Source organism: Coturnix japonica, chromosome 8 (assembly GCF_054131305.1).
Source record: "Coturnix japonica strain WE chromosome 8, WE-NBRP24, whole genome shotgun sequence".
In the NCBI taxonomy this organism is placed as follows: domain Eukaryota; kingdom Metazoa; phylum Chordata; class Aves; order Galliformes; family Phasianidae; genus Coturnix; species Coturnix japonica.
The window spans coordinates 28,806,154-28,824,536 of record NC_140670.1 but is presented as its reverse complement, the minus strand read 5'-3'; the positions used below and the strand labels follow the sequence as shown (position 1 = coordinate 28,824,536).

General features: G+C 44.5%; 1 protein-coding gene and 1 long non-coding RNA gene across 3 annotated transcripts in view; one reads left to right on the top strand and one right to left on the bottom strand.

Annotated features, from left to right (window-relative positions):
- LOC107316176 (uncharacterized) overlaps positions 1-18,383 on the top strand; it is a 43,416-nt gene that overhangs the window by 18,308 nt on the left and 6,725 nt on the right. The window lies entirely within an intron of this gene.
- BAG3 (BAG cochaperone 3) lies at positions 658-17,790 on the bottom strand. The gene is made up of 4 exons (XM_015867408.3): positions 17,590-17,790; positions 6,755-7,108; positions 4,334-4,717; positions 658-1,986 (listed from the first exon to the last, which is right to left on the bottom strand). The coding sequence occupies exons 1-4, from the start codon at positions 17,758-17,760 to the stop codon at positions 1,213-1,215; spliced, it is 1,683 nt and encodes a 560-aa protein (XP_015722894.2). The 5' UTR covers positions 17,761-17,790; the 3' UTR covers positions 658-1,212.

Here is an 18,383-nt window from a genome sequence, read left to right as displayed (position 1 = left end):
TCATATGCTGTTAACATAAGCTGTCATGTAAAACGATATTTGATTCATTTAACAAATGAAAGCCAAATGTAATTTCTGGAGTTTGGTTCAGGCTCCTTCCTCACTTGCAATCATTCTGCTTTCGTTTTTCATTGATGAAACCTGAATCACGTTTTATGTTCCTCGATTAAATGCATGTTGCTAATCAATTAAACCAACCACTGAGTTCTGCTTCAAATGTTTATGAAATGAGAAGGCTGCCTCTCAATTATGCTATGAATACATAGTGTCTTTAGCTGGAAATGAATACCAAGCAAATGTGTTTGTCTGGAAATTCAGAAGTAGTGCTAATAAAAGGCTAATAGCTTTACAGAACAAGTTAAACTACTCTGAAGTAAGTTACTGTAAGATACCAACAAATTACTTTTAACTCCCAGGAAAAAGGGAGAGCAGGAGATTTTTAAAAAGCCAAATTCTTTGCTCACTCAATCCACATACACAAGAGAACAGAGAAATCTTAAAGGAAAAAACTGAATGGAGAAAGGCACATCTTGTGAGAAAGCAGCTCTCAGACTTCAGCTATAATGGTGTACAAACAGAAATCTGTCTGCTTAGAAGAGTGCATTTGAAACCGATTGCAGCTCTTACATCTCCAGCTCATAAAATCACAAGACTAAATTAGGCTTCTATATTATTTTATTTCCCTCTTAAAATATAGCATTGAAGTCCTGCACACATATAAATATCCCTACAGTTTCTTACACACTTTCTACCCACCACTGCTTAAAGTGCCCAACTGTGAACATTAAAAATAAAAACATTGCTGTTACATGAGTGGCTACACTTAAAGAAGGACCAGCATTCCAACAATGCAGGCCTTTGATTGTACAAAAATCACCTGCAGAAGAATACATCCCAAACAACACACATCAACGTTAACCCCAAAGTTGTTCCTTTTCTTTTTATTTTATTTTTTTTCCACTCAGAAGATCTAAAAGAGATTAATGTACAGAGTTTGTTTTTGAGAACATGTCTTTACATAGTGTAAGAATAAAGGATAAATGCATTACTTTCTTTCTAACTCCCTCCTTCCCCACAAGTGTTTACTGCGTCCCAAGCTGCTATGTTGATTAAAAACCAGTTGAAAAGAGCTCTGGAAATGCATGCAACTTAAAATTCACTTAAACACACTTTAAGTTACGAAGTCTGAGAGATTTTAATTTCAGCACATAGCTATGGCTCGGTTGGGTTATTAGATGTGTTTGTGGTGGTGGTCAGATTGGTAAACACTTCTTCCTTAGTCTCAGGCTGATGTCTTTCCATTTTGCTTTCCTCTTTAGCATCTTTATTACTGGTATCTCCCTTGCTCTTGACTACCACAGGTTCAATCTCCATGATTTCCTGTGGTGGCTTAGGCTCTGCCAAGGTTGGCTGAAGTCCATCGACTTGAACTGGTTCTGGGACATCTTCTGCTTTCTGTTCAAGTCTTTCCAAAATGTTCTGGACCTTCCTTACACCATCCCTCCTGGCCTGACGCACATCCGCACGACCCTCGGGGTCCACCGAGTCTAGGGCTAGCAATTCTTTGGTCAAATACTCTTCAATCATCAAGTACTTTTTGTCAGTTTTCTTGCCTTCAAAGGAGTCGACTGCCTGCTCAAGCATTTGTACATTCTCCAGAATTGCCTCCACTTTCAAAACACCAGGATGCTTTTGAGGTTCTGCTGTTTCTGTTGTCTTCGATGTCACAGTTTCTTCAGGAGCAGGCCTTTCCTGCGGAGGAACAGCCTTAGCTGAACAGGGAACCCTTTTATCTGCTTTCTCTGCCATGGCTGGAGGCTTCTGAGGTGGTGGTTTAGAATCTGGTTCTCGGTAGGTGACCGAAATTGGAATATATGTTGCAGGCACCTCAGTTTCAGGCGGTGGGATTGTCTTGGTTTCAGTTTTGATTTCAGGTGGTGGAGATGGTCTTGGTGGCTCTGGAGGAGGGACTTGTTGCTGAGAAACCTGGTGAGGAAGACAAGTTTATGTTGAAACACAGTCAACAATGTTCCTTATTTCTTTTTAAAAACAGGTAATAAAATCATAAAAATCAAAAGCTTAGCCCAAGATAATTATTATTATTTGCTTTTAGGAAAGGATCCCAACTGCAGGTACTCAAACTGAAATCTAGAAAAACACCCTGATTTTCAGGAGGTGTCAGCATCTTTTCTTCTGAAATCCAGACCATTAAGCTATCTCAAATTGGAGTAAGCATAAAAGCCAGCAGATGCTCTTAAAAATCAAGGACTTAACGCTGAAGCATAGGAAGTACATTAGAGTTTGTTGCCAGGCATTTGGCAAAAGTACCCCCAAAGGTACACTTCTCTGTTGCCTTAGAGTGGTCCAGTAAGAGCAAGAGTGAGAAAGCTAAAAACAGGAATGAAAGCAGATGGAATAGGGATGGGATAGTTTCCCCATTCTCCTTTTTCTGGCAAAACCTCTAGTTTTGCCCATCCAACTTTCAGCTGTGGCAGATGTAGGCAAGCTGTGAGCCTCCCTTTTTGCTCCCTAAAGCACCATCCACATCACAAGGACTTAAGCAGAGCTACAAAGCCTTCAAGCCCAACAGGGGTCTTGTTTCACACTGCTCTTGTTATCCTAATTAGCTATGAATTTTCATTACATACACTTTTCCCTGTGTAGTGCTGAACTTGAGGTTTCTAAACCACAAAGCTCTGTGCTCAAGAGATGATAGGTACTGCTTTTAAACTACTGTAATGAGTACCAGCACCAATCAGTTCTCAGATACTAAACTACAACTGACTAAACTTTGCTCATGCCTGCTAAGATCAGCCCTACAAGCAGTTTTATAAGGTAGGATCTTCCAGCAAAGCTCTAGCCTGTCTTAAATAAGATTTCAGCATGTGTCTTCAGCATCATCAACATTCCATTCTTAGAGTGTCAGCAACAAAGAGCTACTATTTCTTGAAAAGCTATCAGTACTTTGCTGGGCTTTAATCTCATCTGGGGCTATTCTCATTTCATTTTCCTACTTTCAAGGTAATGTTTTTGTTAGTGCTTATTTTTAGTGATTCTATATTCTCAGTTTTACATGCAGAGGTTACTATGTCAATCTTATTATGCCAGAGTTACTGGAGACAATCAGAATGATTGCTAGAGATGTAACAGTCATCAAGTCAGAAAATTCTTAAAACTGATAGGAGTGATGAAATCCTATTGGAAAAACTGAATTCTTGAGACTTGTACTTTCCTTGTTTTGCCACCTCCTTCACTTACCCACTGTGTTTGTACATGGTTTTTGGAAAGGAGGTAGGTTTGGCTCTCATTAACACACCCACATTTATATTTATGCTATATATACTGGCCTGCACTGACACTGTTTTAACCATTAAATATTAGATTTGTTTAGGGAGCTCAAATTCTCACCTTCTAAAGGTAAACTAACACTATAAACTATATGTCAGTCTTTACTCTTTTGTCCTACATAACACCTGGTTTTCCTGTCATTCTCAGCATGGAATCTCTGAAGAGAAGGAATCCAGGGTTGTTTTTATACATCACTCCTTCCCCTCCCATAGTGGGGAATTCCTAGTAGAAGACAACTCAAATAATGTTGAAGAATTCTTGACTCAAAGGACTTCTAACTGTAGCTTGAGTAAGAATATTTTGTTTAATGTGAAAAAAAGTATATGCTAAAAAGGGCAGCAACCAGCATCAAGTATTATTCCAGAAGAGGTAGATTCACAACTCACACTTCTCAGAAGTTTTTTTTAATTACAATTTCAATCAAGACTGAGTCCTCCCTGCTGCTATGGAGTCTATTTACTAGTAGCATATTGCTGGAAGAGGAAGGGTGTGTAGTTTCAGTCTTCTTTTCCTGTTTTTTTTTTCCTTTTTGCTCTGGTTATAAAGTATTCTCAGATTAAATTGTGCCAGTTCTCTTTCACCATAACTGAAATTACTCTGTGCAGTTGCTGCTCTCCTGAGTGGTTCTGAGACAACAGCGAGGTATATTTACAGATACCACAAATCCCATGGACTTGATTGGCTTCTCAGTACCATAATGCAATATCACTGACCTCAGAGTAATTGCATTAAATTATACTCTGAGAGGAAAGATCACATCATGTACTAGAAATGATTTGCTTAATGTATTTCGACAATCCAAAGACTTCAGAATTCTGATAGGTGGAAAGATGAATTGATGGAAGCTTATCTCAGGATCTCAGCAAGTATAAGAAATGCTTTATGTGCTTTCATGTACCTGTGGGTATGAGCCACTGTTTCAGCTCTAGCCCAGCATGGCTAGCAGAGATAAGTGGAAGGTAATAACCCTCCCCGCTCTACATACCTGAGGTCTGTCTACGACCGTCTGTACTGTGATGGGAGTCGAGGGCTGTACCTGCTGGGTGATAATTCTGGCAGGTGAACTCTCACGACTTGATGCCCCTCTCTGAGCGGCTCTGAATGGAGACTGTGCTCGTGCTGTCTTAGGCTCCCTGTCATCTGGTTGAATTCTGGGAAATACAGGTTGGTGGGCTTGGAATTCACTCTGCTGGGCAGGGTAGTGTGTCTTCTGGGCCTGATGGTAGCCTTGTGGTGGTTGCCTTTGGATATTTTCATGGATCACAGGAATTGAAATATAGCCACGGGGAAGCTGATGGCTTCCTGAATTGGATCTGCCAGATGACTGAGGTGGAACCGTTTGAGAATCAGAAGCTCCAGGAGACTGAGGCTGCCATGAAAACAAAATCCATTATTAAATCAGCTGTTTCAGCTCATAGCACTTTTCATTTTCAAAGAGAAATGGAAACTGAATTTGTGTTCCCACATACAAAAGATCTATGTCCTTGGTTTGGGTTTGTGTTGGTTTGTGTTCTATTTTTTTTTGCCTTGCTAGACAAACCACAGAAGTTGTGAGAGAGCATCATTATAACAAGTAATAACCTGAGCTACAGCATTCCCAGCCCTCAAGTAAGCAGGGAGTGGATGCTCACTCAGAATGTTTTCTGTTTTTACATGGCTACTCCTGTCTAAACCTGTTAAATGTGAGGCAAACTAAAGTTAAGCAAACAAATTATGTATTGCAGACAAAAAACAAACTACTCAGAGGCACACAAAGTTCAGACTTCTGATCCCACTCATGCTAACAGATTTATTTACTTCTTTAAGCATGTAATTTAGTGCACTGTCGAAGCCTGCTATGTGTGGCTAATGCCCCTTGACCCCTCACGAGATCTTCCAGCACATCAGCCCTGTTGGCACCAGGAGTGATAGCTGCTCTAGTGTAGATTTGCTGTAAGCAGGAGCAAGTGCTGGGGATACACCACGATTCAGCTTCTGGTATTTCAGGTTATGGTTCTGCACCATCTGGGGAAAGGCAGTTTATTTGCTCACAGCTCACTCCTTCTCTACTCCTGCTGTGCCAGTCCATCAACTCACCTACTATGGACTATTCTCTATACTTTAACCCATGAAGGAGAGGAAAAATTATTTCCTGACAGGTTTATTGATATCTCAGTGACAAGCCAGGTAAGACTGGAGTTAGCACAGGAGGGAGAGCAGGACAATGTAGCTGGAAGCAACAAGTAGGCAGGCAAGGTGAGAAAGGATAGGGAACAAGATGCCTTTTGTGCTAGTCAATGCTCACCTCTGCAGCTCAGCAGCTATAAATAAATGCTGCTTTTTCTTATTGTACATATCACCAGCACTGCTGTGTCAGTGCCCTGGTCAGTTAGTGCCCATGCCACCTAAGTTTGTGATGGCAGCTTCTCCGGTCCTCAGCAGTTATCTCAGAGCACATGAGATGGAGAAGACTTTTCTGAAGCAATTCTGCATGTAATACAAAAGTATATTCCCAGCTGCATTAAGTTGAAAGAAGGAAGAACTAAGCCTCCCATCCTTGCACTGCATGGATAAAGCAGCAACAACTGAGGAGAACTGCAAACAGGATTTTAATTGTCTTGTTTAGACACAAAAACAGGTTTTAGAGAAATATCTGCCACTTCTGACATGAAAAATTCCCCATGTGTTTTCACACTGATAGAGGCTCGATTTCCTGCTTATTTTACTTGGAACAGAAGTGAGATTAGTGCTTCAGCCTATTACAAGAATACTGCTCCTGTTAATTCTGAGGAGATAACAGACAAACCAAAATCCTGCCTTTTGAAAAGCAAAGCAAGGAGGGTGACACTTTTTAAAGCAGTTCATGTATTTTAGCATACTACAAAATAACAACAAAAATATTTCAGAATTCACTTCTAAATCTGTGTATGCAGGTCTATACAATTAATAAAACCAGAGTATTAAACTGGAAAGCAGAATAGCCCTGTTTCTGAAACAGCCTAAGCTGTCAGCTAATGGGACACTTGTATTTTGTGTCTCTCCCCTTGCTCACTTGTTTCCCACATAGGGAATGCAAGAGATCTGCCTGCATTCCCAGCTTGCAGAGTAACCACTCTAAACCCTACAACAGCCCTCACCTGCCGCAGGAGCACCTGCACCATTCACAGGCTTTTTTATAGAGAAAATTTTCACAGGCTTGTTTCTGTGCAAATCAGTTGATAACAAAAGCTGGCAATGCCGGAAAAATGTGAAACACTTCTGCTGAAGTGACTGAGCACTTTCGTATTTCAACACTGTGGAAGTATTGGGAAAATGTAATCCTGTGGCAGGTTTGGCTTTCCAAAGGATAAAGTACTCGTGTGACAGTTAGGTCATACATGGCCTCAGAGACCAAGGCACACACACCCCAGCAGTACTGACGAGTTACCTCAGGTCCGTGTGTCGCTGGAGCTGGGGCTGCTGCAGCTGCTGTTGTCTGTCCACATTGTTTATCTGCCTGGGAAGCCTCAGCCGGCCCCCTATGAGGGGACTCAGGGCTGGCATAGGCCCCCCTCAGTGGTGGCTGTGCCTGTGCTGTGGTGGGCACGGCTTCTGCTTTGTACCGCTGTACGCCGGGCTGTGGAGCAGCAAAGTATGGGTGCTGTCTGCTGTCGATGCCCTCGTGGATGACTGGGATGGGGATGTAGCCAGCCCGGAGCTTGGGGTACACCACGTTTCCTTCCCGTGCCGGCATCTGCCTGGGACTATCTTGAGATGGGCCATTTGCTGACGACTGGCCATCCTAGAAATTAAAAACATCACAGAGCATTTGTTGGTAGCTCAGCTCAACATACCACGTAAGAAAGCAGCCATAAAGGTCTGTCTAAAAGCAGCGTCAGCCAGGCATGAGAAGCTCAGCTCCTCAGGTCTGTGCAAGGTCAGCAGGCAGGAGAAAGGAAGCTGAACACCAATTAGGTATGAGCCTTTCACCCTCAGTGCTGATAAATGCTAACTGAGGCACTAAAATACCACATTACAACAGGGATTTTCTGTAGCGCTCACTACCTGCATACAGCCATGAGTCCAGCTGCCTCACCTGGTACCATGCTAATTAAACGAGAGCTTCAGGGACCACATATGTTTCCTTAACACCCCTTCAAATCCACCCAGCGTTATAGATAACAGCAGAAAAGAAACTTAGAAGATTTATCTCATCATAGAGCAGTATTTGTTGGTATTGTGCTTCCTACTGCCTATCTAGAGTTACTGCTGCTTCATTCTGAAGAAGATACTCACAGCCAAGAGAGGATCCACTTCAGCAGATTCCAACAGGATAACATAATGAAGAGGAAAATGCTGGAAGGTTAGATAATATTAATTCCTGTGCTGGCCAACTGCGCTCACTGGACAATGTCAAAGCTCTGGCAAGGGGGAAAGTGCTTTGTACCAAGATCCCTCCCAAGTCCTCTATTAAGTTCTTCCTGCATCGGTCATTCTATTTTGAGGCCCAGCTAGGGCCAAGTTCCAGATGTATCTCTAAGTCAGATCATGTAACAAGCACCTCTGTCATTCAGAGGGTAATGTCATTATTCAGTAAGAGGAGAATTTAATAAGGGGACATATGGTACAAGTGCTAGAAACCCTATTTTTAAAGGGGTGTTTGAGGGGCAAAAGTATTTTGTTTATGTAGCTTCTGCCTATTTTAATGAATCAGTATAGTAACAATTAATTATTTTACTAGCAAGACGGAATATTCCCCCTCTTTTACAGTATCTCTTTAGAACCAGTTTCTGAGAAAACTGCAGTGAATGAATACTATTATTTAGGTACATTTAAAGAATAAAGATAAGTATAGAAAGGAAGGAATTTGCAGTCAGAAGCTCTTGCTTTTGCTGATTAGAAATCCCCCACGAGCAAAGGAAACATTCTGAGGGAGGTACACAGGAGAGGCCTAGAAAGTTCGCAGAGAAGGAACGCGGCTGGCTTTTCCAGTTACAGCCCAAGGATGATCTCATGCCCAGCTCTGCACCAGGAGCCACCATGGCCAGATGAGTCATTTTCAATTCACTCCCCCAGGAAGCTGCTCACTGGAGGCTGCTGCACTGAACACAGACTGCTCCGGTGCCTCGGGACATCAAGGACTGAGGATTATCTTCCCATTCTACCTCATCAGTGATGCCCCCAACACAGCCCTGAACACACTGTGCTGCCAGCACACTCCCTGCATCTGCAGGGACACGTGGCTATGTCAGAAAGTAAGTTTGAGAGACACTCAGCAAGTAGAAACACAGAGCCGTATCAGGGCTACACCTCCACTGAACACAGAGCTACACAAGCTGCCTTGCAGTGAGGGAAACTGATGATTCGACAGGCGGAAGAAGCACCTTGCTGCCTGGTGCTGACAATGCATTCTGCACCCGCTCACACCAGCTGCTCAGCACAGGCTCCATAGTGGTGGGAGCGAGTTGGGGTGTAACCAGAGAGCTGCAGCCCACCTATAGGCACAGCTCCCACAGCTATAAAAAGAAGCTGCACTCGCACGGAGCATTGTCAGGCACCCTGCAGGAAGGGTCAATGCTGGGAGGAGAGGTAGAGGGGTTGGGTGGACCCAGCAACATGTACCATTCCCCAGCAAGAATAGGGTATGCAGTGTTCTGAGCTGCTGCATCTGGTGACAATCCCATCAATCTTGTAAAGCCATACTAAGTAATAAATAATCACCAACTCTTCAATATTCAGTGTCCCACTCCTCCTGCTGTCACAAAGCCCTTCTTAGGAGCCTGGCTACCTCCTCTTTATCTGCCCTCATTCTGAGCTATCTCAGCACCCTGACAGGTCTGCTTCTGTAAGCTCAGCACAAACAAGCAGCCCAAAACCAAAGAAAAGAGATCAAGCTGAACTACTTTTACAACATTTCAGTTTATGTCCAAAGTGAACTTCTTGCAAGTTCAGCACTTTCCTCCCCCCTCCCACCCCCCAAATGGAAGCACATGCTTCTCTTTAAGAGACACAGCATAAGCCGTGCTTTTGTAATTCATCATTTATTCTTACAGCTTCAGACAGCCTATGCTTCTTCCTGTGGAAAATTGCTTTTAGTTGCTTTTAGAGCTTGATCTTTGTTCCAGGTTTTTTTCCCCTGTAGTCAGGAGGTTTGGGGTTTCTCTGTTGTTGTTGCTGAACAGTACAGCCATAAGGAGCAGTCTTCAGCTAAGGAAGAAATACCATTTTTCCCCTTTCTTCCACCACCAGTAGCTCCGAGGCTGCCAGATCACAGCTTTGGGAGAGGTGTTTTCATCACAATTGTTCTTCCAGCCCCACACTGCTCCCCTCAACACATAATAAAGATTGAACTCCATCTACAGCTGTTGACATTGGCCAGTTTGTATCACCACATTCTCAGCATTCCTCCTTTTCTGTTCCCTCTCACCTCACAGTTTCACAGGTCAATGGACGTGCAAAATTAGTGTTGTGAAACACCCCACGCTGAGGAATGCCACAGTAACACAATGTCTGATGACTAAAAAGGCTCTTGGTTCGGTCAGATGGCTGCCAGAGGTTCAGGCCCATTTTTAAGCCAAGATCCAGCAGAACATCTCATGCACAGTGATCTCCATATGCCCCAAAGCGAGGCTTTCAGCAAAAGAAAGAAATTCTATTTCGTGCAAGGGAAATGAGCCTTTCTAGCCCTGACAAACTGGTTCTATAAGACTGCAGGAGAAACTGGGGTGTGTCTGGGGATAGTGTGACAAAGGGGAGTGGAACCAGGCTCTGCAAATCTCTCCAGGTAACACCAAGAGAATGGATGCGTGAGTTCTCAATGCTTTAATTCAGAAATTCCACAGCACAGCCAGGTCAGGGGGGTAAAAAATGCCCATTTTTGATCTCTATTTGCCCTCTAACAAATATGGCTTTTGCTTAGTAGGCTAACAAGTGTGTTATCTATACAAGTCCAGAGTTAATGCTGAATTTATTGGTCACATTTTTATTTGCATTAAAAGCCTTAGTTGTAGGTGAAGTTAAAAAAAATACATATAGGAATATAACTCCTATTACTGCATGAAAAGCTGGAGTAATTCCTCCTCTCCTCACTCAAGGGGATGAGAAGCATTTTTATGCTGAAACTGAGAATAATTCTAAGCAGAAGAATTAAGTCCCCAGAACTGGCGGTCAACCTTACAGAAGTTCAGGCTGTGGTCATACACCGTATTTAAGGGCAGAATCCCCCAAAATAAGGAAGTATAAAAATATCACAGTTCCCCCCAGGAAATCCAGAGGTGCAAACAGTCCTGGCAGGTCGCTTGCAACAACACCAGGAACTCAGATGCAATCCACTATTTCAGGCATCAATGCCAAAACCAACAGGGCTGCTCAGGGGAGAGCAGGTGCTCGCATTGCTCTCTGCACACACAAGTGTGGGGCTACTGGAAGACCACAGTGATTACACCTCCTGGGAAGGGGACACGTGCTTCTGCTGTGAGGTCATCACCACGATAAATAAAGGTGCAGCCAGCACGAGTTGTGCAACTGGAAAAAACACTTCATACCCCACATCTTACTCTTGGCTTCCCATAGGAAGGGCATGGCCAGCAACACTAAAATCCTCTAACTTGGGCACAGACTGTAAGCTCCAGCACTGTGTGCCACTGGGGAAAAATACAAAGGGATTGAGACAACTTGCAAGAAAATTTCCTGTACCATCTGTCCAGAATGGACAATGACCTACCTGTGTCTGTATGTCAATGACTGTACAAGTGTCATTCCTGAAACAAAAAAACCTGCAAGTTCATTCAATGCTTAAGCTAGCAAATGCCATGGAAGGCATCTGGATGGCTGTACCAGCACAACAAAACTAGTTACAATTCTACATGCAAATGAGACTACCAGAAAACCTGGAACAAATATGAAGCCTCCCTTTTGAAGCTGCCTGTTAAATATGCTTTTCATTCCTCAAACACTACAACGTGCTACAGAAAAGGTTCAGAAACAAGCTCCCATCAATTACACACTAGCACTTCTTAAACTACACAGACACTACTCATAACAGAGTAAATCCAGTTCTCCAAAGCACGTTGTACACACAGCACCTTCACAGCTGTTACAGAGCAAAAGTACAAACATTTAAGTCTTACTTGTTCTGTAAATATTACCTAGCAAAGAAACTGAAGTGCTGCAAACATCACCAAGAGATGGAATGTGTCTCTTTCTGTATGCAAGCAGAAAGTCTAATGGCTACAGTAAAATCAGAAATGGCCACTGAATACACACTGTTTCTTATATTCAAATCTAAGAGTGGTGTGCCAGGTTTATTTACAATTATAAGGGTTTTGTGGAGAGGCAAATCATTCACTATTACAACTGGATTCCCTATCCACTTGTGTTTCACTTTTAGCCACACCATTTCCCTCCCTTTTCTTTTGTACTAATGAGATAAAACCAAAATTACACTACCCTTGCAAGCTCATTTATTTGTTGTAATCTGATCTCAGTACTAAAGAGTGCTTCATACTTGATACAACATTATCAGGAAGTGCTTTTAACTAATACTTCTTAGGGCATTAGACACACAGCATTGTAGAGTCATTGGCTCACGTAACTGACCTGTAGCTTCCCAATGCCATTTCAGGCACTGAAGGTTTTTATATCCATATACTGCTGAGCAAAAACTGTGCTCAAATCATAGAATCACTGAGGTTGGAAAAGACCCCTAAGATCACTTAGTCCAACTGCCCACCTATCACCAACACTGCCCACTAAACCACGCTCATCAGTAGAGCATCTACACATTTCCTGAACACTTTCAGAGGTGGTGACTCCACCACCTCCCTAAGCAGCCCATTCCAGTGCCTGACCACTCTTTCAGAAAAGAATTTCTACCTAATATCCAGCCTGAATATAGATACACTGAGCACATGAGTATTTGAGCAAGATATCATTAGCTGATGACTGAAGGAAACCATGAATAAGCTGAGCCTCATGAGCTGTCCCAGTAGACCTTCGTGTCAGTCGCAACATGTAACCTATTTATACAGTGAGCTGCTTTTGATGTTGTATTTGCTGAATGCTGCCTTTTATTTCATAACATACACATGTGTAGGCAAATAGGCCTTTTGTTCTCTCTCGTATAATACAAGATGATTGTATGATAATTACAGGTATTACATTAATGCATGCTTTGACTGGCGGAGTACAATGATGTCATTAGAAACAAATAATCACTATTAAAAATTGAAGAGGACTTCTAAACATAAGCTTTTCAGAACTGAGAGCCTTACTGGGGCAAACATGTTGGCCATCTACCATCCAAGACTATCTACCTTATTACGGGAATTGAAACTGCTCTTTTCTGATCACTAAAGCCAATTCCTTCTTGGGCTAAGATGTCATTTTGGCATGACGTGATGACACTCGCCCTTTACGCCCAAGAGTGGAAACTGCCCACTCACAGGAAGCCTTGGGTGGCCCCAACTGAGCACATCCCAAGAAAGCAAAGGCTGATGCATGGAGCAAAGAGTTCTGAGAAAGGGAGCTGGTACCACCCATCCTGCTGGCTTCTATACGCTGGTTTCAAAGAAAGCCCATTAAAGCACTAGAAATTTCCTCATCAAGGACCATTCACCTATGTTTGCTGCCTGCTTACCTAAGAAGCACTGGCTACCCTGCACCCATCTATCAATTATAAGACTTGCCATCAGCCATGAAAACATGTTTTTGTGCTACCTGACCTAGTGGGTGAGTGACATCACACAAGTTGCTTCACCATCCTATGGCTCATTTTCCTGCCTATTAAAAAAACCCAACAAAAACAACAAACCAACCAAACCAAACAAATATTAAAAACAGTTTCTGCAAGGTATTTGAAGATACTTGAAGAAACAGAATGTATCATACCTGCAATTAAACAATGTAATTTATGTGAGCAAGCCATTTCTTCTATTTTATATTTAGCCTGGCATAACTGAGAAGGCACAGCTGCCAGAGGAAAAAGACGAAGCTTACCTAGAGAGAGAGATGTTGTCTGTATACCACAGAGCGTATCAGATTGTTATCTGCTTCATCATGGTTCCAGTGTGAACAATTCTATTTTTGGTACATGGGTACAGAAAAGCCACGGCTGCGTATAGGTTAAGTGTTAAAAATATGATTCCCAGCTAAGAACACTGGCACAAGTACTCTTCCTCTTTAGAAGAAAGGTATGATGTACTTGAATTTGAGCAGAACCAGGAAATTAACATCCTTCTTAACTTCTTCTGGCCCATGACTGCCCAGGCACATTACTTGGAGCTAAATTATCTTTGATCCATCCCTCATTCTCAAATGAATTGGTGTCTCTGTATGTTATTTCCCTGTTTACCATGTTCTACTGAGTCGGGCTCTAAATGACTATATAAAGCAGCTCCATGGAACTTGGAAGGTTGTGTACTGGCTTAGTCCAGAAATCCCCTACTGACTGCCTTGCAGCTTCTACATATACAGTATATAGTAAGCACAATATCTCAAATCTAATGACTAATTTATTAAGAAACAGGCAAACTGCAAGCCTGACTATGACAGAATATTTATCAGCCTAAGTAATGTAAAAAGCACTGCAGGTAAAAGATCCCAAGTGTAACATGTTGTTGTATTCTTCCACTGACATGAACCACTGCAAGACACTGATGTTCAGAGAGGTGCTTTCAGTGCAAGTCCTAATTCGGTCTACCAAACCTTCCAGTCAGCACTCAAAAATAAGTTTAATCCTAAAGAGATGGGAACTGAGTGACTTATGTCTTATCTGGGGAAGCAACCAGAGAAGAGTCATGAATTACCCACAGGGTGCGGATAGATACAATTAGCCATTCCTCTAATAAGGCAGAATCCATCAGTATCAGATTCAGATTGCTTTCCCTCCCCTTTGGTTTAGGCCTGTGCATTATTGCAACCAATAAATGCACCATTTTTATAACTGCTCTCAGCCTTGAAAGCTGTGCTGGCCAGTCTCGGACCGGAGGCATTAGTGCGCTATCGATCTCCACAACGTGAGCTCAGTGAAGCTCAGCACAGTCAATTCCTTTGGTCTATTTTTAGTGGCAGCATTTCCCATTGGGTTTACTGCACGTAGAAACAACATATGGGAAGGGGCATCAGTAAATACTTACACAAGCTTCGCTACTGCTTTTTTTTCTCTAAACATTATCTATTTTTATCAACACTTTGGGGAATACCAAGTCAACAATTTAACATATGACAACCTTGCAAAAAGTATGCTGGGCTAACAACAGCTCGAGTTAACACAAGGAAACAGATAAGCATACAAAATCAGTGATCCTAACAAAGAAATATGAAGAACAGTAAAACTTTCTTGGTAAAATCATGCATATTGATGTTGATTGGACTTTTTTTCCCCCAAGTGACTCGCTATTAACTAAACAAACACTTAAAATCATTAGTTTACCAGGAGGCTTTGATGCTTCTGTTAGTAAATATTTCTCAGCCATCTGCAAAGTTGCAGCTTGTTTCTTACTGGATCTAATGAGAGGTTTTCTGTTCCTTCTCAGCACTGTCCCCCTATCCCAGCCTGATTTCACAGTGACTCCATACAAATAACTGGAGTTCCATGTGCAAAGGAAGGACATGCTATTTTGTGCAAATTAAAACAGGCCAATCTGAATAAGAAAAAGCTACCTGAATCAGCGAATACATTTTAACAAACTCTCATGGATTCACACTTTACGGGAGCCGTTTCTCTTTCTGCCTGATTATACAGGTACAGTTGATGCAGTCAGCATAGTTACACTGCTGGCAAATCTAGAGCAGGAAGACCAAGATCAGCTGTTGGGGAAATGCAGCACCTTGCCATGCCACAGCCTGTTTGATCAGCTAAAAGAAGTCAGTCAGCTTTGGACCTGCGCTCTGCTCTCTGAGCAACAGCTCATGTTCTACCTATATCTCTGTGAAGAGGGAATATTTGAAGAGAGAGCAAGGATTTATAGAGAGAATAAGGATTTATAGAGACTAACATAAAAGGGATCAACAAAATCACTGATTTCATCAGTACAGTCAGTACAATTTTGCTTGTGTTTTCATCCTTAATGAGACATGGTCCGACACAAGGTTGGCTTCTGCAGTTCTCTGACCACTCTCACTGAAGGCAGACTAAGAAGGAGGGAACTGAGAAATCAACCTTCCAATACTATCCCTGGAAGCATTTCTCTGTGACCAGTCCCAAAGCTGTTCCTGCTTGTAGTGAGCAGTGACAGGTGTTTCTGTTTGGAAAACAAGTGAATTCCACAAAAAGAGCTGAAAAGAGGCACAGCTCTTTCTGCCTGTAGTAACACTCCCAAGTTGGCAGGAGAGGAGGCACTTTTTATTACCACAGATTTAACATCAGATAGGGATGAAAACTTGTTTTGTTTCGGTCACCCACTCAAAACCAGCACTGATCCATTAGAGCACTTCAAAACCTGTTTTTTATACAATTATCAAATGCAGCTTAAATGTGATTTCTCCCTTAAACGAGTTACTTTCAAGTGCTATTTCCATAACAAAAGCCTTGAATAAATGCATGCTTTTCGACTTGACTATGCTTTATGGCTCTAAAAAGCATATTTTATTGCCATAACAGCCCATGTTAGTAGGTGTCTCATTACCACTAGGAAGCCAGTAGCCAAAAATGAGTTAAAGCACTTTTCCCTATTGTACTCTCAACATTCACATCACCAAACTACATCAAACAAGATCTACCATTACTGCCAGAACTATATACTCAATAATTGAGTGGAAAAAGGGGGTGAAAGGCTATGTTGTAACTGGCACAATGCATTTCTTCCATTCCAAACAGCACTTTGTATCTGTGAATGCAACTGCACAACATCACTTGGCTGGAGCAGTGGGGAGAAGAAGCACAGCCCCTTTGCTTCTGTGTGAGCTTCGTCTGCTTTCACACTGAGCTGATCTGCGCTCATAAAATGGGCAATTCAATGTAAGAACTTAATGTTTCTCAAAATGCTCTTTTGCACTTTAAGACTCCTTGGGCGAGGAGGGGAATAAAAACTGTATCAGTTACATCGAAGATACATTTTGGAGTTACTGAGTATCTTCCACTGGCTCCATGTGAGCCACGTGCCACACCAGAGGCTGCTTTTCCCAGGGAAGGGGCTCTGCCTAAGATGGCAGCCCCGATTCCTCCCTGCACTGCCGGCTCTCCCCGACAGGACGGGGCGAAGCAATGGCCACAGTCAGCGCTCGCTGGGCCGCGTCACCGTGATCAAAGCACTTGGAGGCTGCCAGCTCCACGCGCACCACGTCCAGGGAGCAGCTGGGCTGTTCCAGCTGACTTGCAGCAGGACGGAGCCGGGCCTGGCAGCTGAGAGCCGGCGCTGGGCTCGGGGCCAGCCGTGGCTCCGCACAGTCCAAGCGATCCCTTCCAGCACCGCTCCGAGCAGCGGCGGCCAGGGTCCAGCACGGAGCGATCCTGGGCCTCGTCCTAACGGCGGCAACGGGCGACATTTTAGGTCGCAAGGACGGACAGAAATCCTCCACAGGCGCCGCGATATTATGCTTCATCATTGCCCATTTTATGGGGTTGCAGAACTAAAGGCGAGGCCGCGAGGTTGGCCGTACCCGGGCTGAAAGAAAGCAGCGTTGCTTGCAGAGAAATGCAAGAAAACCCCCCAGGATTTGTTTTTCCAGCACTCTGGCAACTCGCGGTGCAGCTCAAGTTTCCAGCACTTTCTTTTCAGTCACCGCGTTAATGCTAAGGCGGGTCACACGGCGCAACTTCTGAAGGCTCAGAGCTGGGCTCCGAAAAGCCACTTTGCGGGTCCCACCGGCTCCCAGCCGCTGCCCGCAGCCATGGACATATTAGGACTGAGATGCAGCTTTTCTCTGAGCGCACTTACAGACACAACACAACGAAGTGACGGAGTATGGAACGAGACCAAGACAACAAAAAACCCTAAAACTCTTGACAAGTCTGAGCCGCGTCACTTTGAAGCTCTGTACGTCGCTTCGGCTCATTTGCAGCCGAAAAAAACCCATCCCAACCTTCCCCGGGCCGGCCGGGTTCACTTCACCAACTTTAAATAAACACCCCGGAGCCGAGGTATCGGATGATTTAATGCACAAAAAAGGGACTGCAGTGCGTCAGAGACAAAAGGCAGCTCCTGGCCTCACTGCATTGCCACGCGCTGAGCCGCAGCCTGGCCCCGGCAGCCCCCAGCCCAGCGCCGGGCCCCCACCTCCCTCCAACCCACCCACCCACCCCCTGCCCCATAGCGCAGCCCCGCACCCCCCGCCCCGCCGTACTTTGGCCGCGTCGCCCCGCAGACGCGGGTCGCTCCAGGTGGTGGTTCGGCTGTTGTGGTCCACGAAGAAAGGCCAGCCCGTCTGCGGGTCCACCTTGATCTCCCAGCCGGGCGGCAGCGGCTCGGAGCCGCTCTCCGTTTGGAGCAGCGGGGAGTGCGTGGCAGCGCTCATGCCGGATCCGGGCCATGCGCCGAGTGCGGGGCGGGGAGGCCGGGCCCGGCCGCTTTATCCGCCGCGGGGAGCGGGGGGGCGGAGGCGCGGGGCTGGAAGTGTCTGGAAATCGGCGCCGGCCGGCGGAGGAGGGGAAAGGGGAGGGACGGGGAGGAGGGAGGCGGCCGAGCCCGGCCCGGCTGGAAACTTCTGGTGGCCTCCAGTGCGGTGCGGGGTTACGGGCGGGGAGACCCGGCTGGGACAGACGAGCTGGGTGCGGGCTGGGGGAGCAGCGCCGAGTGCCTGAATGTCCCCGTTGTTACCGCTCTGACAGCGCTCTGACAGCTCCTGCTCCGAGCCGGTGATTCTGCGATTCTGGTCCAACGGAACGAGAAGCCAGGAACGTCGTCCTTTCTGATGGGTTAAGGTTATGTGTGTCCAGCCCTGGCAAACAGCACAAATAATGTCTGTTTCAGAGTTGCAGTGTGGACAGGCACTGTACTTCAGAATCGACTCTTTGATCGTGTCTCAGCCTTTGGATTCACTGATGCTGGCGAACATCTGAATGTAGAGTGTCTGTGTGAGCACCAGCCTGTCCCCCATCTCCGAGTGCTGGCAGTGGGTTACACCACTTGGCAGCGACC